Source organism: Trichosurus vulpecula (genome assembly GCF_011100635.1).
Source record: "Trichosurus vulpecula isolate mTriVul1 chromosome X unlocalized genomic scaffold, mTriVul1.pri SUPER_X_unloc_1, whole genome shotgun sequence".
Taxonomy (NCBI): domain Eukaryota; kingdom Metazoa; phylum Chordata; class Mammalia; order Diprotodontia; family Phalangeridae; genus Trichosurus; species Trichosurus vulpecula.
The window spans coordinates 1,196,022-1,223,244 of NW_023494377.1; the positions used below are offsets into that span (position 1 = coordinate 1,196,022).

The window sequence follows — 27,223 nt, forward strand, 5'->3', positions numbered from 1 at the left end:
AACGGTGTTTAGTTGCTACTGATTTGCTTTTCTATTTTTGTTTTCTATTTTTCTACATTATTTTAATCATCCCTGGTCCTGCTTGCTTCTTCTCTTTCTCATAACTCTATATATTCATTTTTCCTTTGGGCACAGTAATATTCCATCCAGCTACCATAGGGGTCCCTTTCCCTGTCCCCTGGTGCCAGGGCAACCAGACTCCATCTCTGGGGCAGCATTCCCTCCACATGGATGAGCTGAGAGTCATCAACTACAATCCTTTTGGTGACATGGAGGACTGCCAGGCCTTACCATTCTCCATCTGACCTGCTGATGCACCCCAAGGGACCCTTGGACCTTGCCACCTGCCCTGTTGCTACATTAGGGTTTCCACACCTTTCCATCTGCCCTACTGCTGAATTCTGATAATGCATTCTCTCCTCCAATTAGATTGTGAGCTCCTCGAGAGCAGATTGTCTTGGTTTTTCTATCTGTATCTCCAGCATTTAGCTTAGTACTCAACACATTAAGTGTTTAATAAATGCTTTTTTCATTCATCCATTTGTTCATTCATTCATTCATTGCATTTATTCATTCATTGCATTCATGTACCACAATTTGTTGCGCCATCCCTAGTAGGTATAATTTCTATGAAATGGTGGGTGGTGCCCCCACAATCGTAACACCATTTGTTAGAGTTAAAGACAAGAAGAGTGTGTACCTGTTGACAAGAGTGTAGGTGGAATGACTAGGTGACCCATCTGCAGATGTCACACCCTCTCCCTTCTTGGGGCTCCCCTGCAGTCAGTACTTATTTAGTGCCCTCTCCCCCACCCTGTGTGTTAGGCACTTGGGGATACAAAGATTGCCTTCCAAGAGCTTCCACTTTCAACAAACTAGAGGTAGCATAATTGAAACCAAAAAGCACTTAATTAGGAGAGAAGTTTCCAGAGCTTGAGTGGAACTCTATCCATCATTGATTCACCATTGACTCGAAGGAAGCAGATAGACATTGTATAAGAAACACTGGCTTGGGGATCTGGGTTCAAATTCTACCTCTAACATCTATGGCCTTGGCATACCGCCTCACCTCTCTGGGCCTCAGTTTCTTCCTTTGTAGAATGAGGGAGTTTGGTTTACCCAACTTTTATGTCCATGAGACCTTAAGCAAATCGTTTCATAATATCACTTAGGTTCTTCACTTGTAAAATGGACGTAATCATGAAATGCAGCTTAGTGAGTGGCTTGCTTGGGAGTCAGAAGACCTAGGTTCAAGGCCCACCCATGACACACTGGCCCTGATACTGGGCAACAAATTTAAGCTCAGTGGCCCAAGTAACTCCATTAAGGTGCTAAGTTCCAGATCAGGTTTTGATCACCATTGGTAAGAGGACTTTCCTCACACCCAATGAAATCATCAATCAAAATCCAAACAACTAAACAAATCCGTAGTCACCTCCCACAAGGGATGGGTATCAGGATCATGGCGGAAAGATGTGGTTATGTAAACCACAGAGTGCTTGACTCACATTAGGGCTCGTCATTGTCATTAGACACTATATGCTCTGGGTCAGAAGGAGGCTAGTTTAGGGGGCAGGGGTGGTAGTGAAGGCTCTGTGCCTGATCTCATTTGCAGCCGAGCCCAATGAAGTTCTGCAGTGCCTTAGAACAGGCTTTACTGAATACAAATCTTTCTTGGCCTTCTGGCCTCTCTTATCCATCTTACTTTTGGTCTCCGCCCCCTACCTTTCCCCAGGGTTCACATCCTACCCTTTCCACTTTTACCTGTGTGACTTTAGTCAAGTCCCTCCCCTTCCCTGGGCCTCAGTTTCCTCCTCTGTAAAATGAGGGAGTTGGACCAAATGACCTCTGAGGTCCCCACCAGCTCTAGAGCAATGATCTTACATGTGACTTTGGACCAGTCACTTCCCTCACTGGGCCTCAGTTTCCCCATCTGTAAAATGAGTTTGGACTAGGTATGTGTAGTTTCCCTGGTTATCAGTTTTCTCAGCCGTAAAATGCAGAGGGATGGGCAAAATGGCCTCTGAAGGTCCTTTCAACTCTAGAGCTAGGACTTTCTATTCCCCCCCACCTGTCCTCTCTCACTCCCCCCTCTATACTCTCTTTCTCTCTCTCTCTCTCTCTCTCTCTCTCTCTCTCTCTCTCTCTCTCTCTCTCTCTTTTCTCTCTCTCTCTCTCTCTCTCTCTTTTTCTCTCTCTCTCTCTCTCTCTTTCTCTCCCCTTCCCTTTGCATGTCTCACTGTTTTCCTCCTTTTCTGCTTTTAGGAAGGAGTGGGGCCTGGAACCCTTTCTTCCTCCCTCCCTCCTACAGAGCATCAAAGAGAAAAACCTTCGGAAATCACTCTCCCAACAACTGAAGGCTCATCAAGCCCATCCCCCCAGCGGCACCAAGGTACCCAGGGCAGGCTGGCCACCAAGTGCTCTGCTCAGACACCACTGGCATCTGGGCTGCCACGTGTGGCTTTGGAGGTGGACTCAGTGATGAGACTTCCCTGGGTTCATTTCCTTCAGGAGCCATATTCATTTGGCACAGTCAGGACCCTGAAGCAAAGGGAGTACCCATTTCTTCTGTGGTCTTGGTACAAAGAGAAGCTCCATAGGGCCTGGGCAGCTCCAGGAAAGTAACCAGCCCCTCTACCTCAGGCATATGTGGAGAGAAGTCGGTTCTGGAGTCAGAGACCCTAGAATATGATTGAGTGTGTCTGTTGGATAGGAATGACCCCAAGGGGAGGGCAGGCCTGACTGGGGTACTACCGGCCAAAGAACATCAGGAGAGCACTGGGCACTGGAAGATGGAGGAGAAGAGACAGAAAGGTGGGAGAGCAAGGGACGTCAAAGGGGTCAAAGGGGCCAAAGAGACTTGGCCAACTTCACTCTGTGACTTGGAGCCTCATGCCCCACTTGGGCAAGGGCTTACTTTGCCCATCCCACATTAACCTCCTCTCTCCCAAGGCCCAGCAGTCATGGGGCTTGTTATTCTGTAGGGTTCCCAGATGCAGGCAAAGCTTCAATACCTTCGGATTCTGAACGAACTTCCCACCTTCACAGGCGTCCTGTTCAACACTGTGGGCCTGGTGAGTGGGGCAGGGGGCACTTGGAGGCGGGGAGGATGGGGGTGGGGGGAGCAAGGGGCCTGCCTTAGAGCAGGTCATCAGGGGAGATGTCAGAAGGGATTTCCCCTCCCTTGTTCCTGAGTGCATCCATACAGGCCCAGTAAGCCTGGGGTGGCCCCCTAAGAATGGGACCCAGGCTAGTTCATATGCTGCATTCAATCTCATCTTACATACTGGGCTCAGGTGCCTGCCGTGTTCTCAGGGCATGCTGGTTGAAGACCAGGGTGTTGACAGGAAGCTGATAACGATGTCTAGGAAGAGGGACCAGCATAGAGCTAGGCCTTGGTAGGCCCAGGAAGCCTTCAGCATTACTTAGTACTGCTACAGTGACCTCCCCCAACGGACTGGCCCTATGTATTGCCCAAGCAGGTAGCCACCAGCCTGCTGTGATCTGATCCCTTACCCAAAAAACATCTGCTATACTGGGCCACCCTAGGTCACTCCTTTGATTCCAGGCATCCAGAATCCCTTTAGAGGAACAAATTTATCTGAGGGACTGGGGTTGGGGGGATGGAGCACATTAAGCCATGATCAGCCATTACCTTCTCAGAAACGAGTTTATCAGATTAGTTCCTGGCAGGGCTCTGAGGGAGTGGGACTCAGGATGGGACAGGTAAGTTTGAAGGGGGGAAAGTTCTGAATGGGGGGGGGTTTGCATGGGAGGACATGAGCACTGAATAAGGGGATTGGGATGGGCCAAGGACAGCAGGAGGGGAGTTGGGTGGGTAGGGTGCCAAAGCAGAGGTGGGAGGCCCTGAACACAGGCTTTGCCCCCTTTGCTATTTGGGTCATGATCAGGTTCTACTGGGGATCCCAACAGGCTTAAATGAGTACAACCTCTGGGACCAAGGGAAGGAAGGGGCCAGGGAGACATCCAAGACCCAAATGGTCCCAGGGGAGAATGCAACATGGGCCTGGGACTTACTAGCTAGACCTACCCTGTGGTGGAATGGCCAAACCAGCTCTCCCTCCCACCTACCCTCTGGACCTGGCACCAAGCACCACTAGACTCACCCCACCCCCCTTCTCCAGCAGAGCTGCCCCACAGCCCCTCTTCATGTCTCCTTCCTCTTCATGTCTCCCCACCTCCTCTACCCCTCGCTGTGAATTCTCTGAATGCATGTGCCTGGGGTCACTTGCCCGGCAGGACGAGAAACATTCTGCCACAACCCTCCTGGTGGGGCCCCGGCATGGTATCAGCCACGTGATTGACCTCAAGACCAATCTCACCACTGTGCTGTCGGAGTTCAGCAAAATCAGCAAGATCCAGCTGTTCCAGGAGAACCAAGGCGTGGCCCGTGTAGAGACTAGCATCTTAGATGCTAAGGTGAGCCCTCCCAGGTTCCACTCTCTTCCATCCATGCTGGGGAGATACTGGAGTCTTGAGGCAGAGCAACTAGCACATCCATTGTTCTGTTTGAATCAAGCCTTAGGGATGACCTCCCTGGACTCTGATACTGCTCACAGAAGCAGACCTAGAAGGGTGGTGATAGAGTCCTCCCCTTCTCTGAGAGGTGCCCCCACAAGTGTCACACCATTTGTTACAGTTGAAGGCAAGAAGAGTGTGTACCTGTTGGCAAGAGTGTAGGTGGAATGACTAGATGACCCATCTGCAGATGTCACACCCTCTCCCTTCTTGGGGCTCCCCTGCAGTCAGTACTTATTTAGTGCCCCCTCCCCATGTGTTAAGCACTGGGATACAAAGATTCCCCTCCAAGAGCTTCCAGTTTCAGCCAATTAGAGGTAGCATACTTGGGGCCAAAAAGCACTTAATTAGGAGAGAAGTATCCAGAACTTGAGTGGAACTCTGTCACTGATTCACCATTGACTCACAGGAAACAGACAGACACTGTGGAAGAAGTCAGAGGATCTGGCTATATCCAGGCCAGCCCTTACCTTCTCTAATACTGAGTCACTCAACAAGTACCTACTATGTGTACTTAAGTACCTAAGCTTTGTGCAAGACACAAAGGGATTCAAAGACAAGACTGAAACCATCTGCACCCTCAAGGAGCTTACGTACTATTGGGGATAAACAACATATACATAGCAAATTAAATATGAAATAGATCTAAAGTCATTTTCAAGGAGAGTCTTCCCGTAGGAGGTGAGCTTTGAGGGAATCTGGAGTCTCCAATGGGCAAGGGTAAAGGTGGAGCACATTCCAAGCATGGGGGACAGCTTATACAAAGGCCCCAAGGTGGGGAATGGAATGTTGAATATGATGACCAGCATTTTAGCCTGGTTTTGCTAACAGTTACTATATGTGAAGGAGACTTATGTACAGTTAGTCTAGAAAGGTAGATGAGGGCGAAAGGGCTACACAAGTCAAACAGGAGGTTGTGTTTGATCCTGGGGGCAATAGGGAGCCCCAGCAGCTTTTTGAGCAGGCAAATGATGTGGTCAGAGCTAAGCTTCAGGAAGATCCCTTTGGGGGCTGGGTGAAGGGTGGATCGGAGAGGGGACAGACTACAGCCAGGGAAACCTCTTAAGAGACTATTATAATAATAGTCTAGGTGAGAGATAATAAGGTCCTGAACTAAGATGGCAGCAGTGTTAGTGGAGAGAAGGGGATGGATGCAAGATACATCATGTAGATACGAGAATCTTGCTAAAAAAAGTGCTTAGCACAGTGCGTGGAACATAGTAGGAGCTATATAAAAGTTATCATCGTCATCATCATGCCTTCCCTAAAGAAAAGTCACTTGATTTGTCAAAGCAGAACACAGCCTCAAAGGCTTTAATAAAAGAGACAAAAACTATCTCCTATGTATGAATAAGATCTTATGAGGTTTCTTGATAAATACCTCAGCTACTATCTGTGTGACTTTAGCCAAGTCACTTCCCTGGAAGAGAGGGTTTGGCCTAGATGACCTCTGAGCCCCCTTCCAGCTCAAGATCTAGGATCCTTTGATCCCTTGCAGCCACAGAAATAACTGTTCAATGACTGACCAGCACATAGTAGGCACTTAGGAACTTCCAGTTGAGTGATTAGTTATTCATATCAAGTGAGGCATAGAGACCAGAGAGACAGATCTGCATTCCCCAAAAGTCATGGAGACTGGCAACATAAGGTCCAACTGGAAAGATTCCCCATAGATAAGGTCCTCCAAATGCACTTTCAATGTTCTCAACATGCTCCTTAACCTCCAAATTCATCTTGTAACACAAGGCCAAAACTACCCAAGATATAGATCTGACCATGTGACTCTCCTCAGAAATCTTCAATAGCCCCCTATTTTCCTAAGATCAAATACAAAATCATTTTGCATTGAAAGTCCTTCCTAGTCTAGCTCCTCCCTGTTACTCCACTCTCATTTCATATGACTCCTCTTATTCATTCTTTGCTCTGGTTAAACTAGCCTACCAACTCGTCCCTATAAATGACATTATGCCTCCCCCCTTCAGACAGATAGTGCTGTGTGTCCACTCCTGTACCTTTTGGAATCCCGACTGCCTCCAAAACACCTCTGACATAAGGCCTTCCCCGATCCCTCCAAGTAGTCGGTTGAAATCACTGTTTATATACTTTCATGCTTACTTTCTTTTGCATATGTTGAACACCTCCATGAAAATGTCAGCTCCTCCAACACAGGCACTTGCATGTAGTAGGCATTTAATACATGTTTGTTCAATGAGATTAAATCGTATTCATGCCATATAACTGAGAAGGACGGATTGGTATGTTGTCTCAAGAATAAAATTTGCCAGTGGCTGAATTGGGTATCCCATCAAGCCTTCTGCAAACCAGATTTTTTCTCTGCTATTATTCACCGTCCTCCTGAAATGTTTTACATAGGAGATTATATTCTAAATTGGTGTTTCCCTTAAGCTGTCATGTGTAACTATTTGATAAGGATATTGAGTGGGCTCTTTTGGCCTTCTCGTTGGCATGATTGCTTTACACTGATTAAATTTATGTAGGAAGTGGTAATAATTGGAATCAGTTTTTTCTTTGTCCATTTCCCATTTTCTCAGCATTGATACAATAGCCTATTCTGGTTGACCCAAAAGACAACTCAGACATGCTTGGTGACAAATTCAATTGACCTGTGCTCAAGAAGTGGCCTGAAAGATAGCATTTGGGAAATAGAGGACTAGGGAAGGAGATGGGCCAGTTATTCAGTGAGTGAGGACAAGAAAGGAAAAAAGGAAACAAGCATTTACACAGTGCTTACTATGTACCAGGCACCTTGCTAAGTGCCAGGGCTACAAATACAGGCAAAAAGACAGCCAGTACTTGGCCTCAAGGAGCTTACATTCTTTTTTTTCTTTTCTTTTTTTGGAGGGAGGAAGGCAGGGCAACTGGGGTTAAGTGACTTGCCCAAGGTCACACAGCTAGTAAGTGTGTCAAGTGTCTGAGGCCAAATTTGAACTCAGGTGCTTCTGACTCCAGGGCTGGTGCTTTACTCACTGTGCCACCTAGCTGCCCCAAGGAGTTTACATTCTAACAGGGGAAAGCAACACACAAAAGGGAGATGAAAAGTAAGGGAAAGGGGGAGAGATAAAGCATGAGGATACTCAGTACAGAGGCAGGGTTTTAAAGTCCAGAAAGTCAGCTCTCTCTCCAGCTGAGACTGGAGACAACTCCCCTTTTCATTCAGTAGATACTGGCTAAGTAAGGCAGGAACACTGGATTTGGACTCAGAATATACAGGCTTTGGGCAAGTCACTCGAACTCTGGTTTCCACATCTGTAAAATGGATATGCTAACACTTGCACACCATGCTTCTACACACACACATATCATTCTCCTTATCTCTGAAATAGCTTAGTCTTGTGCTATCTTCTTCCTAGCCTCTGGTACTGCTGATGGAATGGCCGGAAGCCACCAACTTTGCCTGCCTGATTGCGGGGTACTGCCGCCTTCTGTTGGATTCCAGAAAAATGATGTTCTCCAAGACTCCCAGCCAGCCTCCTCCAGCTCCAATGAACAAGGCAGGTAGGGCTCAGCCTCCGTTTTACATGTGCCATGGACATGGGTCCAATGGCCTGGGGGGCTGTGGCTGCCTCAGTGCCTTATGTTGACTTCCCTTGTTTCCCACCTGTCAAAGATGGACTGCCCTGGTCTGCCCAGACATAGCCTGGTGTCTTTGTTGAATGAAGTAGGCCCACAGGCCTTTTGCCGTCATTCTCTAGGGCTTCTTGGTATGCTAATCTCTGTGATACCTATTTGGAAGTCTTGGCATAATATAAAAGGTCATATGGTAAAGTGGAAAGAGGACTGGACTAGGAATCAGTTTCCTCGTCTGTAAAAATGGATATATCAATGAGTTACACAACCCACCTTGTGGTTTCATTGTGAAGAAAAAACTTTGCAAACTGTAATGCGCTATAGGAATTACAATTGCCATGCGAATGTGGGGGGAGGGGAGGGGCAATTTCTGGGGACACCACCTTCTGGAGAGACACATAAAAAGGAGGGACCGTAGCCAAGTGGCCAGGTTTTTAACCTGCCCATGAATGAGTTTGCTTCTTTGCAGGTGAATCTCCTCTAAACTGGCCGTCATATGTGTTGAGCCCCGGCCATGTGCACAACAGCCCTGTGCAGAACTTAAGGTAGAAAGACACAGTCCTGCCCAGGAAAAGGGCATCTAACATTATCAACAATATCAAACCAACAAACATGCATGCCAAGACAGGAATGTGCAACCACCTCCATCACCTAGTTCTACTTGAGATAACACTGCTCAAAGAAGTCCACAGACCTAATTCGTGCCTTCGAAAAGCTTACAGTTGAAGCCAAGCACTTAGATGAGCAATTGACATCGGTGGACTTGACTTGAGTTTTTTTAGATTTGATTCAGGCATATAATAGGTCTCAAAATCAGGAATCCACATAGTTTGGGCCTGTGGAAAGATGGGCACACTTATACATTGTTGGTGGAGCTGTGGTTTGGTCCAACCCTTTTGGAAAAGAATGTGGAATCCTGTCCAAAAAGTCACTAAACTGCTGATAACTTTTGACCCAGTGTTGCCACTATTGGCGTATATCCCCAAAGAGGTAAAAAATAGAAGGAGTGGTTCCATATATACCAATACATTCCAAGCAGCACTTTTCAGGGTAATAAATTGAGTGCTCATCACTGAGGAAATAAATGGCTGAACGAACTGTGGTATATGAATATAATGGGATATTATTATGTAGTAAGAAATGCAGAGTAAGCTTCAGAGCCTGGGAGAGACCTGGCTTGAGGTTCCACCACCACTGACTGTGTGACCCTGGGTAAGTTACTTAACTCCTCAGTGCCTCGGGGCAACTCTGAACCTATAAATGGCAGGGCCATGAAATCCCAGATGTAGATGCAGACAAGAAATGGTAAATGGGAGAATTTGGTGAACCGTGGTAAGAATTCTATGAACTGATACAGTGAAGTGAGCAGAACCAGAGGAACAATATAAAATAATATACAATCTACAATAAGGTAAATGTACAGAATCTTAAAAGGAAGCTGCGCTCTGAGTAACTGTGATAACGCATCTTGATCCCAGAGCACAGAGAATGAACCACCCCTTGCTCTGCTCCCCAGAAAGCTGGAGAATTTCAGGGCCATACGTACATTGTCAAGATCAGAATAAGACATTGGTCGAATTGGTTGTTCCTGCTGAATGTTTTTTCTTTATTCCAAAGGAGGGTTCAGTTCGACGGAAGAGTTGAGGGATGAAGGTGGGGGCCAGGATAAGACTCAGAACTGACTGTGATGTTAAAACAAGGCATCAGTAAAGATAAAGACTCTTTCAAAAAAGTAACAAAATATACCCCTGAGTAGCCCATGCCACCAGCTACCTTCCCCACAAGCCATTGAAAAGTGGTGAGCACCCACCCCTCCTAATGCCTTAGGATCAGCACTCAAGCCAGTAGAGTCCTCCTCTTGGGCTGCCAAAGCCATCTTCTCCTTGTCTTCCTCAAATCACTGGCTGCCTAAGGAGTGGTTCACAGCATCTTGGCCTCCTAGCATTAGCACTGTTCCATTTTGCTTCTCTTCTTCAAATCCCAATAGTCTATTCGCATCCAGATATTTCTAGTCTTCTCCCTTAGGGGGAGACACATAGATCAGGGAACTCCTTGATGATGCTGTTGACTGACAGTGTCTGCAGAGGGTAGTCTCCTGCAGCTTCTCTAGCAAAAGCTGAGCACCTTCCAAGTGGATTCTCTGTGTTGTTCCATTGGTCTGGCCCATCTCTCATGCAGTGAGAGCTCTCCGTTCCTTGCACTTGGATATTCTCAAGCTCACTGGAGAATAACCAACATCACATTTCTTTGGACCTTCCCTCGTGGCAGCAGGTTTAGTGCTTTTTTGCTACCCTCCATAGAGGCTGTGGTGTTCCCCTTCTTACTTAAACTCCATGACTTTCCTAGGGAATATCAAGTTCTCATCGATAAAACCCAAACATGGTTTGGAGTGGCCACTTGTTGGCCTGGTAATCTTGGAGGGAGGAAGACCCAAGGTCAATATCTGCCCAAGACACTAGCCTTGTGACCCTGGGCAAATTACTTATCTCTCTCAACCTCAGTTTCCCCATCTGTAAGATGAGGATAATAACAGCACCTACCTCACAGGGTTGTTGTGAGGACCCAATGAGAAACTATGTGTAAAGTGTCATGTAAACCTTAAAGCACTGTATAACAGCTCTTACTTATTATTACGTGGGTGGCCCTCACTCTACAGAGGCCTTAGGCCCTGCACAGGCTATGGAAATACATGTCTTAGATGTCTTTTCTAAAATAACTAATATACAACTGTCACTTGAGATATGCTGGCCAACAAATCAGGACCCTCAATATCCTCTGTGTTTGTGTCACTTCCACATGAGTTCCCATGAGCCCAAGTGGAAAGGACACAAGAAAGGCTGTTGGCAAGGGGTGGCTTAAGTTGTTTAGGACCCAAGCCGATGTGCGCCAGCCCCACATCCGTGTCTCAGTGCTGCTTTAGAGGATGGCAGTTTCTAATAAACTTAGGCCTGATTTTGTGCCTCCATGTGCTCCAGGCACTGTGCTATAGCACAACATGGTTCTGCTTCTCTGAGAGCCCTCTGCTGATGCTTGCCTCGCCCTAACCTCACCCCCACCTTTGCCCCTCTAAGAGAGGCAGCTCTGACCACTGTTTCATTCCTCAAGAGCTCCTGAATTGGAATCAGAGTTACCCAGAGTAAGTAGTCTCTCAGTTTCCCTCTGTGGCCCTTTCATGAAGAGCTGTCTCTTCATCGCTTGAGTATAATTTTTTCCAGTCTTTAACTATCCACTCTATCCACTGCCCTCTTCTCAAAGAAATTCACTGCTCTTAGCAGTCCATCATGTCCAACCCATACTCCTCTCTGCTCAAGCATGCCCATGTGCCCTCATAGGCTCCTGGTTTGCACCAACCCACTATCTGCTTGTATTGATCTGTCCACTTGTTCTCCATGCACAGACCCCAAGGTAGCTAATTTGGCACAGGAGATAGAGCACTGGGCTTAGAGTTCAAATCCTGCCTTACAAGTTGCATAATCCTGAGCAATTCATTTAACCTTTATGTGCCTCAGTTTCCTCATCTGTCAAATGAGGGTGTTGGACTCAATGGTGTCTGAAGCAGGCCTGCTTAACCTTGCTAGTGTCACAGACCTCTTTGGCAGTCTGGTGACAGCTACAAAGTATTTGTAAGAATTTTTTAAAAAAAATTAATAATTGAAGGAAATAATAAATTTCAGTTAGAGGTTGGTAAAAACTTAGGTATAATTTTTTTCCTTTTCAAGTCCATGGATACCTTGAAATCTGCTGAAATCTCCCAGGCAAAGAACTTCTGCACTAAGGGCCTTTCCAGCTCAAAAATCTGTGATCTCATGTTGTTGATACTGAATTTGGAGTCAGGAAGTTCAAATCTTGTCTGTGACATTTACTAGCTGTGTGACCTTAGACAACTCATTTCTTCACCATGGGCCTCAGTTTCCCCTTCTGTAAAATGAAGGGGTTGGAGACGATGGCTTCTGAGGTCCCTTCCAGCTCTGGCTCTCAGACTCTCTGATCTGATGACCCCTTGGCCACCAGTCTCAGAAGCAGCCTTTTCACACACAACCCAAATTCCCAGGAGGGCTCTTCTCTCTTCTGCTGAAATATATTGGTCAATTAGACGTAGACTTATTGCACAATCTCCACTTTCCCAAATTGGGTACTCAGTCACATCGGGATTCTGCAGTTTCAGGACACAAATGAGCTCAAATATGGGGCTCCTGAGACTTTTCATTGGCTTCCTCCATTTTTCTATAGTCAGTCCTTTACCACTGCCGTATCTCTCTATTCTAGCAATATGCCCTATCTAGGACTCAAACAGTTCCACCCCAAAGAGTTAAGGCTATCCTCCTGAGAAGTATCTTGATTTCCCTTAGTGGGTCTCTTGTACTTCCACCAACAGGCCTACAGTCTTGTCTCCTCCTCTTGTTGACATCACCCATGCAAGTGCTATTTTCTCTCCTAGCCCAGGGTTTCTTAAACGTTTTCCACTCATGGCCTATATCATTAAGGCAGAATTCATGACTTCAAAGATAACCATGAATATGCCTGAATGGTCCAGAATTGCAGGATATAAGGAATTCTCTAAGTAGAAGGCAGAGGAGTTAAAACATTTATTGAAACTCAAAAGTAGCAGACCCACGGACCAGTGTCCCCAATTCGACATCTTGGCAAGAACCTTCCAAAACCAGTATGCCCATCTCACAATAGTGACCAGGAGGCCACAGAAAAACATTATGGCAGCAAGCCAAGCCATACTGGTGCTTCCTCCCCAATGCCAGGGCCCTCCAGCAAGAAGACCACCCACTGGCCTCAAGCCCCTGCCTAGCACTCTCCGGTCTCCACGAGGGTCAGTCCTGCCTTTTTGTAACCCCTGCTGCCATCGCCACCGCTTCCGCCACAATCTCCAAGCTGTGTTCCAGCTACCTGACTGCTTCCTCTCTCCTTCAGCTCTTAACTGGTCTCACCAACTGCCTCACCAACTGCCTCTTAGCTCTGCTCCAACCGCTCAGCAAGCTCCTCCCACCATAGGCTTCATGTCATCACGTGGACCAGAACTCAGGTGCCTACCATTGGCTCCAGTCCTAGGCACTCCCCCTAGGACCCTGAGAGCCTTGCCCCTGAAGCCCACTCAGATGGGCGGGAAAGATCTTTCCATTCACTGATTGCCTTTACATGGCCCCTTCAGCACTTCTCAATCTGTGGGTCATGACCCCCATGCTTTGTGACCTTTTCAGTCCAACCATCTGTGTAGGAGGGCTTCCCCCTTTGTTGCTACTAACTCATCCTCCATAGGCTGGGGGTGGAAGAGGGAAGTCAAGTAACTAATCCCCAGACATCTTTAGTCTTTCATATCTTTGAAGATACTATCCCAAATTGCCAGGTTGGAGCCATTGTTCTGTCGTCCTCCTTGAGCACTCTGGGGAGTCCCTTTTTATTATATTCTTCCCAATATCTCATAGATAAACTGAAATGAACAGTCCTAGGACAAACCAACTTGCCAGTGGTTGCATAGAAATGGGTGCTACTTTAGCCCAATCTCAATTGCCACATGTCTTGACAATCCAACGATGTTTAACAACAGCCATTGCATAAAAAGTATAGGGAAACATCAATGGGTCTGTTTAGTAAGAATGCCATTGGGCAACAGTCAACACTTGGACCTGGCAGTTATAGCCTATAGAACAGAAAAAGACAGGAAAAAAATCTTCAGGGGGCCAACAATGTCAGATGAACTAACCTCAGTATGATGTAATATTCAAACAGGTGATAGAGAGAGAGAGAGAGAGAGAGAGAGAGAGAGACAGAGAGAGACAGAGAGAGAGACAGAGAGAGCAGAGAGAGAAAAAGAGAGAGAGAAATGGGGGGAGAGATGGATTTACAGAGAGAAACACAGAGAGACAGAAGAGGGGGAAGAGAGAGACACGGACAGAGAGATAATGACAGAGAGAGGGAAAGAGGCAAAGGACGAAGAGACAGACACACAGAGAGAGACATGGAGAGAGAGAGGAGAGGTGAGAGAGACAGAGACAGAGAGGAGAGGAGGGGGAGAGAGAGAGAGAAAGAGAGAGAGAGGAGAGAGACAGAGACAGAGAGAAAGAGACAGAGAGAAAGAGACAGAGAGAGAGAGACAGAGACAGAGACAGAGAGAGAGGAGAAGAGAAGAGGGGAGAGAGAAAAAGAAGAGAGGAGGGAGAAGAAGAGAAAAGAGGAGAGAGAGAAGGATGGATGGAGGGAGTGGGGAGAGAGACAAAGAGAGATAGAAGGAGAGGAGAGATAGAAGAAGAGGAGAGAGAAGGACAGATGGAAGGAGGGGGGAGAGAGACAGAAGGAGAGGAGAGAGAGAAGAAGAGGAGAGATAAGGAGGGGGAGAGAGAGAGAGAGAGAAAGAAAGAGAGAGAGAGAGAAGGAGAGGAGAGGGAAGAAGAGGAGGAGAGAGAGAAGGAGAGATGGAGGGGGAGAGAGAGAGAAGGAGAGGACAAAATTAAAAAAAAGTTATCCTAGATAAAGCCCCCACAAATGTAACATTCTTTAGGGGTTTATGGATAAACTTATTTCCTATTACTTTTAAGCTTACCTGGATTCAAGATATCTACATTAATTCAGTATGAATGAATGAAGCATTTACTGAATGTTTATTATGTGCAAAGCACTGGGCGTACAAATAGAAAAGACTCCTTGTTTAAGTTCATCCCATCTGGAAATCTCCTCCATTTGGATCCAGCTGTTAACGAAGTACCATTTTATCATAGAAACAGTTTAACTGATCATGAAAAACATGGCAGTATTGAGAATCATAAAAAAGATATTCTAATACATGGCCATCATTTCAACCTCCAAACGACCTTCTTCACTTCTACTCCTCCCCCTAGTCCAGACTGGAGTCCAGTGCTTCTCTCCACTCCCATACACTCAGCCGGAAATGTGATCTCTCCTTATTCCCCATGTCATTTCCTCACCTCCCTCAAGGGGAAAACTCAACAGTCACTCACGATGTGGCTCAGGCAGCTAGCAACAGGCTTTGGGGGCTATATTGATCTTTCTACATTCCTCAGGTGCTGTGGTCAGGCATCAAAGATGCCAAGGTCATCCCCTGCATCCTGAGCCATTGCCAGTCATCCGGACTTTTGTCTTGCCACTGGACTTTGATAACTCTGGAAGAGAGAGTGAGGCTAATGACTTTATGCAACTCTGCCTCACTTAAATCCAATTCATTCACAAGATGACATCACCCTGTGATGTCATTGGTCCTCTTCCAAAACCAAGGACAAACAACAACACATTTTCAGACAGCGAGTGATGCTACCTTCGGCTGCTCTGCGTGCTGGCCCCCTGTGCTCCCTTGATATCTCTGGCTTGGTAGGATAGGAACAATCCCCTACCCCTACCTAAACCACCCCTCCCCAGGCTGCTTCAGTACCTCAAAGGTATGGAAGAGAGTTTCCTACCCACAATGGATGCCCAGTAGAGCAACCTGGCCATGGAAGCTATTGTCTCTTTCTCTTTCCCCATGTCTTCTTCTCAAGATTCTCTTCAAAATTCTTATCACTACATTCTTATCCATTCATTGTCTAATCCCCTCTCTCCCTCCCCCAGTCACTAAGCATCCTGGGAAGAAAGAGAAAAAAGCTATATTAAAGCAGCAAGGTACTTCTTCACACCTCCCCGCCACACACACACACCTTACAAAGGCAATTCAAATGAAATATTAGACAATCAAAACCTTATTAATGTATGCTAGTTGCAAGCCTCCTTTATTCCAATTTTAAAAGGATTTCCTTTCGATTTGTCCATATTGCAATAATAGAAATGACAAGGTAAGAAACAATGATTTAATAGATAGAAAGCTGGCCTTGGAAGATCTGTGTTCAAGTCTCAGCACTGAGACACACTGGCTTTGCGAACCTGAGTAAATCACTTAATATCTTAGTGCCTCCGGACAACTCTCTAAGACTGGAAATTGTAAAGAAGGTATAGGAAGTTCTTTACATGGATGAAATTACTGGTCTGAGCCCTCTCCAAACCCCAGAGTAATGTCATACGAGAGTGTAAATCCAAAATCCCATGGCACCTCCATCCCTCTTTAAAAGAAGCTGGTGATATCTGAATATACCAAATTCCATTTTTCCCCAAGTCTCTGTATAATGAAGAGGCTTCCAGGTCCCAGCAGGAAGACCATAGAAACAAAATTGTATTGATCTGTTTACTTCAGCATCCATGCAGTACCTAGTCCTAGTCATCTTGTACTGTTTGTATTGTAGGCAGGCAGAATTAAATTCAACCAGCATTTATTAAGCACTTACTAGGTGCCAGAAACTGAGGATCCAAAGATAAAAAGCAAAGCAAAAAATGAGAGCCCCATAAAAGAACCCCCCCTTATTTCCCATACTGCTCACTCAAATCTCACATATAGGTCCAAGACCTAGGAAGAGGCAGCAGTAATAGGGTGAGCTGGGATGCATGACAGACACCTTCCTGCCTTTGCCATCGGCCTCATTTGCTGATTTCATACAGAAAGTCTGGGCATCAGCTTTTCATCACTAGAGCCAAAACCAGGAGTGGGACATGTCTAGCAAAGAGCTCAGAGAATCATTGGATTGTTCGAGCTAGAAAGGACCCCAGAGATCACCCAATCCAATCCAATCCAATCTACTCATCCATTTTATATATGGGGAAACTGAGGACCAGGGAAGTTTGGCTCTTGTGGTCACATGACTAATTAGGGACAAAACCAGGACTCAGCCCGATGTTCTTTCTGTTCATTTAAATAACATTCCAACAAAGCAATGCACTTAACCCAATAGAGCTTCTTGACCAAAGGGTTTTATCTTTATATGCAAAACCTAAGTATGTAAAAACTGATAATAAGAACCAGTATTTGTATAGCTCTTTACAACATACATTATGGAAGTGATTAGTCACATTACTAAAGGAATATTCACTCTACAAATATTTCCCTTAAACAGGGGGTTACTCTAGTACCTCCAGTACTTAGAACCATCCAATCTCACAATTGACTACAGGTCATCTAGTCCAATCCCCTGTTGGAGGCAGAAATATCTCGTTTGTTTCTAGAACATTGTATGCCTCAGAAGGATGGGGTCCAGCACCTAAGATCACTGATATAGTGCTGGAAAGGACCTCATGTTAAAAATGAGGAAATTGAGGCCCGCTGGGATTGTTACTTACCCAAAGTCATACAAATGGTTAGTATCAAGGGTGTGGGATTTGAACCCAAATTTTCTGATCATAGAACCAGTACCACACTATCTCCTGGAAGGATCTTCTGATATATGGAAAGAACATTTGGATAGTCAAACAAAGCAGTTCTGGAATCTTAATAGAGGCAATTGAGAAAGTATGATTTGATTCATCCAAATTCAATTGATGCACAAACCTAACAAAAGTCATCCATTATGTAGACTGTTGTAAAGTATGTAAAAACTCATATTGCCTGTAAACATCCCTCTTGCCTCTCTTACCATTCAAAGTAGCCAATACAAAAAAATTACTTAATAGTTAATGCCCAGACAGCTAGGTGGTGCCATAGTGGATAGAGCACTGACCCTGGAGCCAGAAAGACCTCAGTTTAAATCTGACCCCTGACAAGTACTAGCTGTGTGACCCTGGACAAGTCACTTAACCCCAGTTTCCCCCCCCAAAAAAAGCTAAGGCCTTTGAGTGAATGAACATAGGAGAATAAATAGATAATAAATGCATAAGAGTAAATTATTACATTCTGCACAAGGAATTAGTGTCTGTGGGAACTTTTTGTTTGATTAGCCCTACTCTGATACTTAGTTGTGGTATGCATTTTTCCTAGATTTTTGAAGGCTTTGCCATCAGAGTGCAATCTCTGATAGGTTCTCCCACACTGGCAAAGCTTCAGGGTCACAGACTGTGGCTGCCTTCTGGGACCCAACCTAGCTAAGTTGGAGACACTAGGATCTTTACTTGGTAATATGAATTCTTTGGCTTTCCCTGTTACTGTAGATAGGGTTGGATGCCTCACTCACTCTCATTCCCCATATCCAATCTGTTGCCAAGGCCTACTGATTTCACCTTTGCAACATCTCTTGGATACACCCCCATCTCTCCTCTGACACTACCCCCCATCCCTGGTCGAGTCTCTCATCACCTTATGCCTGGACTATTGCAATAGCCTACTGGTGGGTCTGCCTGCCTCAAGGCTCTCCCCACTCACATCCATTCTCCATTCAGCCACCAAAGTGATTTTCCTAAAGCACAGATAAGATCATGTTACCCTCTACTCAATAAACTCCAGTGGCTCCCTATGGCCTCTAGGAGCAAATGCAGAATGCTCTATTTGGCATTCAAAGTCCATCTTCTAGCCCCCTCCTACCTTTCTGGCGTCTTATACCTTACTCCCCACCACATACTCTTGGATCCAGTGACCCTGGCCTCCTGGCTGTTCCTCAAACAAGACCCTCTATCTCTCAGCTCTGGGCGTTCTCTCTGGCTGTCCTCCATGGCTGGAATACTCTCCCTACTCTGTTCCCACTATTGACCTCCCTGGCTTCCATTAAACCCCAACTAAAATCCTATCTTCTGCAGGAAACCCTTACAATCCCTCTTCATTGTAGTGCTTTCCCTCTTTTAATTCTTTCCTATTGATCTTGTATATAGCTTGCTCTGTAGATATGTCTTTTGTGTGTTGTCTCTCCCATTAGACTGTAAGCTCCTTGAGGGCAGAAACTATTTTTTTGCCTCTTTTTGTATCCCCAGCATTTAGCACAGCGCCTGACATAAAGTAGGTGCTTGATAAATGTTTACTCAATTGAATTGGCCCTGACAAGCCAAGAAACACCAAAGAGTACAAAATAGCCCTCTCCCATTTCTGATTCTGCAGTGATGGGGGCAGAGGTTGCTTAGAATCGCACTATTTTTAGACATGTCTACAAATATTAACTTAGCTGTTGGTCCTCTAAACATGACCAGTGACCAAGGGTGGCCATAAGTAGTAGAGGAATGAATTCACATGAGGCTTTACATTCTCCCAATAAATGAAATCAGAAGATAGACAGAAATGGCAGTGAAAGGCAAGGATGTCTCATAGGTTCCCCTTGCAGAAGCAAATAAAAAGAGTTGTGTCTAAAGGCCAAGAGAAACACTGTCATAGAACATTCGATTGTTCCATATTGCAGTGCCCACGGTAAGTATTTGCAAAAAGACCACTGAAAATAATTCTATCTCACATTCCAATATTGGTTGCAGAAGTCCAGGAAGTAATAAAATTAGGTCAACATATACTTTGGTATATATTACCCTGCCTCTGGCATATATTGGCTGAATGATCCTGGACAAGTCACTTCCCTACCCAGTGTCCTAGGCAACTCTCTCTAAGATTGTAAGTAGCAGAGAAGGTGCCAATCTGGACTGGTTGGAGGAGTCTCTTCATCCAGCCCTTATCCCTATCCCTATACTTTGATACTCAGTGACTTCCATACAAAGATTGGCATAGGGGATGCTGGGGAAGGTTTGGGGGGAACATACAAGAAGGTATAATTCAGAGGTAAGGAATGAGAGAAGCATATAGACCACATGGAAGCCTTATGCCTGTCTGTCACGAATAATCTCTTTGAGAAAAGAATTGGGAGGCAGCGGACCTAACAAACATCAAATAACAACGTAAAAAAAGAAAGCAATAATGTTTTAACAGATATGAAATGACTCATTATGGATATGAGAGTCCTTCCTGTAGCAGCTATCTGTATAAAGTCAGATCGCTGACTTGTCAGAACAAAGGTTAAAATTAACCCAAAACTAGAACAAAGAATAAACATAGGGAAAAGATACAGAATTGTATCTTATTAGTTATGATGGGACTCAAGGTTTCCCAGGAGAACCAGTAAACACAAACTTAGTCGAAAGTAAAAGCAGTGCCACTGAGGGAAGGTGGTTTGGGAGAATCATCAGTTAAAAGTGAAAGTAATTTTACTTAAAGGGCCAATGGAAATTGGCATATTAATGTACACATCACCATGTTCTTAGGACTGGCCCACCATACAGGTCCTTGACTCTGAGGTGTCTAGATTCTGGGATATGCAATTGTCATTCTTCAAGTGGGTATGCCACACATGTTGCTACACTGGCCAAGACTGCAGGAGAGCCCTAGGGTGAGGGGCTACTTCCCATTTATACTGTTCGGGACTGTCATCTGGTACTAGGTAATGTTAGACAACATAGCACAAATGGTACCTATTGTGTATTTTACTGGGCAATGGTTGTAAAAAATTAGGGCATAACTTACCTGTGAAGCCTTTTTTCTGCATGTACTTTTCCAACATGTTGGCAAATAGCCTCATGCCACTTTCTTGGTGAAGATATTGAGATTTTTAACATGTTATGGGTGTGCCAGTAAAACAACTACGAACTGACCTATATAGACAAGTCATTGATGCCAGAAATGAGAAATGGATGAAGGAACAGATGGCAACACTGATTATATTACTTTCCTAAATTGAATTCAAATAAATTAATGACCATAACAATGACACCAAAAGAGCCTAGAAATGACCTCAGCTGACAAACAGTGATCTTCTTGCTAGAGACAAGCAGAGCAAGGACAACATTGGTTTAGAATACGAATTCATTTGTAAAATCTTACAGAGAAGGATGGTGGAAGATTACGAATAGTATCTGGTGGTGTGCTGGTAAATGTTTAATCACCTGTTTTCTGAAAAAAATGTACATTCGACACACTTTTAACTTTAATCGGCATTACTAACATTTTCTTCATCACTTTCTTAAGTCTAGACAATCAATAAAACAATAAATCAAGGCTTGATTTGTAGAATTTACTAATTTCTGAGATGTAAATACTCACATGGAAATTTAACAGTTGGCTTGAGAGCCAGTATGAGTTGCCTCCAGCATACTTCTGGCAATATCACTTCATAAAACAGTGAGAAGCAGTAGAGGGAAAAACCAGTTTAAAGAAAGCTTGGTGAGAGATCCAACTAAGCAAAATCTTCTTGAGAGTATATGAGGATGAAGATGAAAGGACAACAAAGATAGGAAAGAGGAAAAGATCTGCAAAAAAATTTTATAACACTTTTCGCCATCAAAGACAGTGCAACTACCACATTAGGCACTCTAACTTCACAGTCATGGATGTGCTGCTTGAGGAAATGACAGTGGCCCTGAACGATGAGGCTAAAAGCAGCTGGATTAAATCAAGTATAAACAGAGGTGGTCCGTCCTGGAAATGACACAATTTTGAGGATGTTGAAGAATCAATTCCCAAGGTATCTGAAAAATAGGAAAGTACCAAATGTGTATTGAAGGGGGCGGGGGGGGAGGCAACTGAGATATTATCAATAACTACTGACCTGTATGTACACTTTTCCATGTCTTTCAATTTCATATGTGAATAATTTACACTCCTTAACAAAGAAAGAGAACAGGTAGGTTTCCACAGATAATAGGCCACAACTGGTCACATCTTTAGAATCTCGCAGAAGGGGGCAGAAAACGTAAGATTTCCCCCTGTGCTCATTATCTGTGGACTATTAAAACAAAAGCATTTGACTTCATAGGGCAAAACACCAATAAAAACTCTCCTACAGCAAGGTATTTGCCATGTGTATTTCAAAATTGTATGATTCCTTGAAAAATGTAACAGCAGAGAGAACTTTGTTCCACACCTCTCTGATTACTAATATCATGTGAGGCAGAAAACAGAATCACATGCTCACTGAAATTGTTCCCCACTGTCATGGAAGAAGTCCCGTGCAGAGTCCAAGTAAATAAAGGATTCCCTATGGGTGTTGAGGTCCTGAAGTTGCTCCTGTTTGGGGATGACATTGTGCTGATTGTACCAGGCGCTGGAACACTTCAGTGCCTCCTACCTATGATCTATAATCATTCGAGAGAGTTTAGCCTAACTATCCAAACAGGGAAAACCAAGTGGATGAAGGATGCTCATTGTCCAGGCTGTGGTATGCAGTTGAATCGGCTCCCTATAGAGTTTGTCCACTGGTACGTAGAGCTTGGACAGACGCTGCAAATGGACAAGGAATTGGACCCAAGAACTGAACAGGAAGGAGAGTGGAATGGATTGCTTTGGGGAAACAGCACAGCACCTTGAATGACCCCCAACTTCTCCCTGAAACAAAGGCCTGTCTTTTTAGCACCCAATATTCCGGTGAGTTCCTATGGCTGTGAGTCATCAGGTGACATAGTCTCCAAGGAACTAAAGCTGAGGATAACTCAAAGGGCAAAGGAGAGGCACATGGTGAAGGAGAGCAGGTTGCGGCACATTACAAACAAGAACTTAACCAGGGAAAGTAGCACAAAGAGAGTCATCAAAGACTCCTATGACTAGAAAAAGAGATGGACTAGCCATATAGCAAGAGTGAAGGATGATCAGTGAGCACACTGTGTACTCCACTGAGGACCATTCAATATCAAGAGAAGACAGTCATCAGCATGGTCGGGGGAGGATCAGTGATAGAATTAGGGGAGGACATGTATGAGAATCCCACAGGATAGACAGACATGAAGGGATGGTGATCTGAATTGTTGGAAGGAACACCCCCATCAATGAGATCACAGATCCATTGGGGTTAGAAGGAGAGCACAAATGCCTTCATTTTTTTTCTATTTCCTATTTTTCAAAGTAATTAGCTTGCTTCTAGATTAATGAAGTGTTAGAACTGCAGGGTTAGGGACCTTAGAGGTCATCTGACACAAACTCATTTCTCTCTTGGGAAGTCTGGGAAGGTTTCCTGGTGGAGATGGCATTCAGGTGATTCCTGAAATTAATGGGGTTTTCGAAGTGTGGATTGAGGGAGAGAGAGGACTTTCTAAGCACAAAGGATAGCCCAGGAGGAGGTTTAAAGATGTACACAGAACTACACCACTGTGCAGGGCACTGGACTTGGAGTCAGAAAAACTTGGGTTCAAATCCCACCTCAGACACTTACTAGCTGTATGACCTTGGACAAGCCACTTAACTTCTCTCTGATTCTCTTTCCGCATCTGTAAAAGGAAGGGGCTGACACCTAAGGTGCCTCCTAGCTCTAGACCTATGAGCCAATAAAGTTAATTGTGATGAAGTGGGCACAGGGCATCCCTCCTACAGAAGGCTCTCTGGTGGTCTTGGCTAGAGAACTTGGCCAATCTTGTGTAACTTTCTGCTGCCATCACCCCTAAGGTATGGCAGATTTGGCCAATCCCCCCTGCCCAAGCCCTGCACTTTAGGGGACCGTAGCTGCCTCAAGAACTAAGTAACCAAAGCCATTCAGTGAGTCAGGGTGAGAGTACCTGAAGGGAGAAAGAGCTACAACTCATTCATGTCACTAAGTCACCATACCCACACCACACCATGGCCATGATCATGACTACCAAGGCAACATAGGTGAAAGTAGGGGCCTGGTCACATGGCAATGACATCCCCCCTCCTCCCTTTTACTTATACTTCTCAGGCCACCCTTTTGGGACATCTTTTCCCCTTTGGCTTTGTCTTTCCTTTCTCATGAGTATCGTTTTTCTTTCATTTTGACTAGATTTCACCTGTATTCAAATGTTGGGGGAGAGAACAGTAGATGTGACAAATTCCATCTGCCTTACCCATAGTCCTCCCTCCTCCCTTCCTCTCTCTGCAGGCCCCTAAGCACTTATACACACACAGACTCAGCAGATGACCTCACCACCTACTTAAGTCCTGAGCTTCCCACCTCCTTACCTCAAAACTTCTTGGCCTCAAAGGATTGAGATGCCAAGGTTAAGCCCTCCCACCTAACACTATTAATAGTAACAGCTCATGTTAAGTCAGGAATATTTATAAACATGAATGATAACTCCTATTTCTGTAATTCTTTTGACAATGAGTGTTCTTTACAGTACTAGCCATGCAAGTATTCTTCATTTTACAGATAAGGAAACTGAGGCCCAAGTTACTTGCCCATGGTCACATAGCTAGTATGTAGCAGAACTGAGATTTGACCAAGATCCCGAGTCCAGAATTCTTCCTAGTTCACTACCCTACTTCTCTCTTAAAAGCCTATGGCGGTATCCCTTGCTGATTTCATCATCTTAGGCGCCATTATTGCTTTTTTCACATTGTATATTGGGTACAGTCCAGATATGGCTTCATCATTATTGCTAACAAGAATAACTCGCTATAAAAATGTTGGCAGAGCTGTTCCATTTCTCATCTCTTTGTTATCCCCTCTCTAGATTCATCTGCAAACGCTCTTGAATTTATCTGGCTTAGCTGGGTCTCATGTTCAATGCTCCCAGCTCTTGTTTTCTCCTCAATTGCATTGTGCTATCTTACAAACATAGTGTTTTACATATGAGCTTGCACTCTAACCTTTGGCTACCATGTTATTCTGCCTAAAAAAAAAAGATTAAATGCTGATCAAGGGGGTGTCTGGGTGCTTAAGGTCTCATTGCAACAACTGTTCAGCATCAGTTAAAATTTTCAAGTAAATTAAGTCATAAGTCAATGCCTTCACATTTTTTCCATTTCCCATTTTTTCAAAATAATCAGCTTGCTTACAGAGCCATAAAATGTTAGAGTTGGAGGGGGCCTTAGGGGTCACCTGCTATAACCCCCCTAATTTTTTCTGAAGATGAGAAAATGGAGGGCCAGAGTGGTTAATTGACTTGCCCAGGGTCACACAGCTAGTTAGTGGAATGATTTGGAGCTATTCTAATCTCATACAGTATCTTCTCATGTTTACCCATGTTTGGTGTCAACTTTGACACCTTAACCCAAGTGCAAATCTCACCAATTGTGGTTTGTTCCTTGGAGCTCCTTAATAAGTCTTAGTCTTTGAAAATTTAAATTCTTCTGGGGTGAGGGGTAGCACCATACACTATTTCCACACTGTGTTGATGACTAATTAGATAGCTTTGCTCCTGACTATAGGAACCCTAAACAGCATTCAAACAATGGTTCTATGGAGGTGGGATAGGAAGGGCTAAGGAAGGGGAGTAGAAGAGAACTTCGCATACTTTACAAGTTCTTTAGGTATATCCATATAGAAGAGTCCAGTTGTGCCTGCCTTTTCCTCATTTCAAGAGGCGACAGGCATAGCAGCGGTTCCTACGGATGGCCACCACCCAGGATTCCTGAACTGACACAGCTCCCTTGCTTCAGTCAGAGGGCTCTCTCCTTTGGCACTCTTTTCAACCCGTAGACGGATGGCTCAGAGCAAGGTGCTGGTGATGCTAAGGGGACATAGAACAGCCTTGCTCAGCAGCAATCCTGGGTGCTTGGTCTGACCCTTCCATTCTTTTTCTGGTTTAGATTACATGCAAAATGCCCACCACCCTGTCTCTGGGGGCCACCTGGGGAAGAAGGAGAGTAGTTTTGTGGGCAGCATGGTCTCCAGCCCTGGGAAGCCGTGCTCGCAGGGCCCCCCAACTGCCAACTCAGAGCTTGTCAGTTTCTGCTACCTCCACATGCGGGAGCAGAGGAAGGAGAGGGAGAACCAGACAGACATCAATGAGAATCTAATCTTCTTTGAGGAGACCAGACCCAGGACCAAGTCGGATCCAACATCCAAAAGCTCTGGCCAGGGTTATAGTGAGGCTGCCAATGACTACGACACCACCAGGCCGGTCCAGGTGCCCTGTACCAGCAGAGCCCGGGCCTATACCATAGATAATACCCTTGGGGCTGAGACCCTGAATTTCTACTGTGACTCCTGCAAAGCCAAGCTCAAGAACCAGCTGGGTTCCCGAAAGAGCAGGAGGCCTGGGACCTCCTGTGACAATATGGTGGATCTCATGTCCCTCCCTCCCCCTGGAAGTGAGGAAGAGGAAGAGGAGGAAGATGAGAGCACTTCCCTGCTACCTGCCATTGCCGCCCCACCCCCTGGTTTCCGGGACAACAGTTCTGATGAGGATGATCCCAAGCGCCGAGTGGCCCAAAGCCAGGAGCAAGGTCGACCCTTGTGTGGAATCTTATATGACGAGATCCCAGTTACTCTGATTGACAGCGTACAGACCCGAACTGTCCGAGACCATGCCCAAGAACTAGATGATGCCCTGGTGTCCACCCTGCAAGCCTTGGAAGCTCTCGCCGCGGCAGAGGACTGTCCGCATCCCCCACCCCCACAGACAGCAGGTAATAAACTGTCCCTCTCCCCCTCCCTCTTTCTTTCCCTTCTCTCTAGGCTTCATCTCATGTGGGACCACTGTTCCTTGGATTAAATCTAACCAGAGAGACTCCCCAGCTGGGCATTTGTGTGATGCCCAGGGCCAGACAGCCCTGGGAATGGGCCAGAAGTGGCCCAGGTGAGAAGCAGCATTCCCAAGCCAGTGACTCCAGCTGCAGCTCTCCCTGGCTCATTCTTAGTCCTATCCCCTAGAAATATCCCTGACAAGGAGCTTGATAAGAATAGCTAACATAGATCATGCTTGAGGGTTTGCAAAGCGCTCTACAGCCTTAAAGAGTTAAAATGTATATGGTGCTTTAAGGTTCACGAAGCACTTTACAGTTATTATCTCATTTGATATTTACGGCAACCCTGGGAGGTGGGAGTTCTTATTATCCCCATTTTATAGGTGAGGAAACTGAGGCAAACAAGAGGTAAGTGACTTGCCCAGGGTCACACAACTAGTGTCTGTGGCCAGATTTGAACTCAGGTCTTCTTGACTCCAGGTCCTGTACCACCTAACTGCCTTGTTTGGTCCTCAGATCCAAGGGAGTCAAGAGAAGTGGGGCCACCATGGGAGTGGAAGTGACAAGGAAATCATCAAATAGGCTGCGGGTAGGGGAGTAAAGGGCCATTGGTAATTGGGACCAAGGAATTCCTGCCCTCCTCCAACAAATATACATGTATTCATTCAAACCCATATAGAGAGAGCCTCTCTGAGGTGAATTGGGAGTCAGAAGACCTGGGTTAACATCCCAGCTCTGCTACTTATTAGCTGTATGACTTTGAGCAAGACTCTGGGTCTCAGTTTCTCCTATAAAATAAAGCAGTGGCACTCAATGACTTCTAAGGTCCCTCCTAGCTCTAAATCTTAGATCCTGTGTATGATGGTGGGCCAGTCAGCTTCCTCTTCTGTAAAATAAAATAGTTGAACTAGATAACCTCTGACGTCCCTTCCGGCTCAAGAGCAAGGCTCTGACCTTCATTTC

The 27,223-nt window shown here is 45.3% G+C and overlaps 1 protein-coding gene across 1 annotated transcript in view; it reads left to right on the forward strand.

Annotated features, from left to right (window-relative positions):
* Window positions 1–27,223, forward strand: part of FRMPD3 (FERM and PDZ domain containing 3) — a 44,857-nt gene that overhangs the window by 12,533 nt on the left and 5,101 nt on the right. The window contains exons 6-10 of the mRNA XM_036740460.1: window positions 2,266–2,392; window positions 2,985–3,074; window positions 4,261–4,440; window positions 7,911–8,055; window positions 25,382–26,203. Of these exons, the coding sequence (XP_036596355.1) occupies window positions 2,266–2,392; window positions 2,985–3,074; window positions 4,261–4,440; window positions 7,911–8,055; window positions 25,382–26,203 (1,364 nt within the window). The remainder of the gene's footprint in view (window positions 1–2,265; window positions 2,393–2,984; window positions 3,075–4,260; window positions 4,441–7,910; window positions 8,056–25,381; window positions 26,204–27,223) is intronic.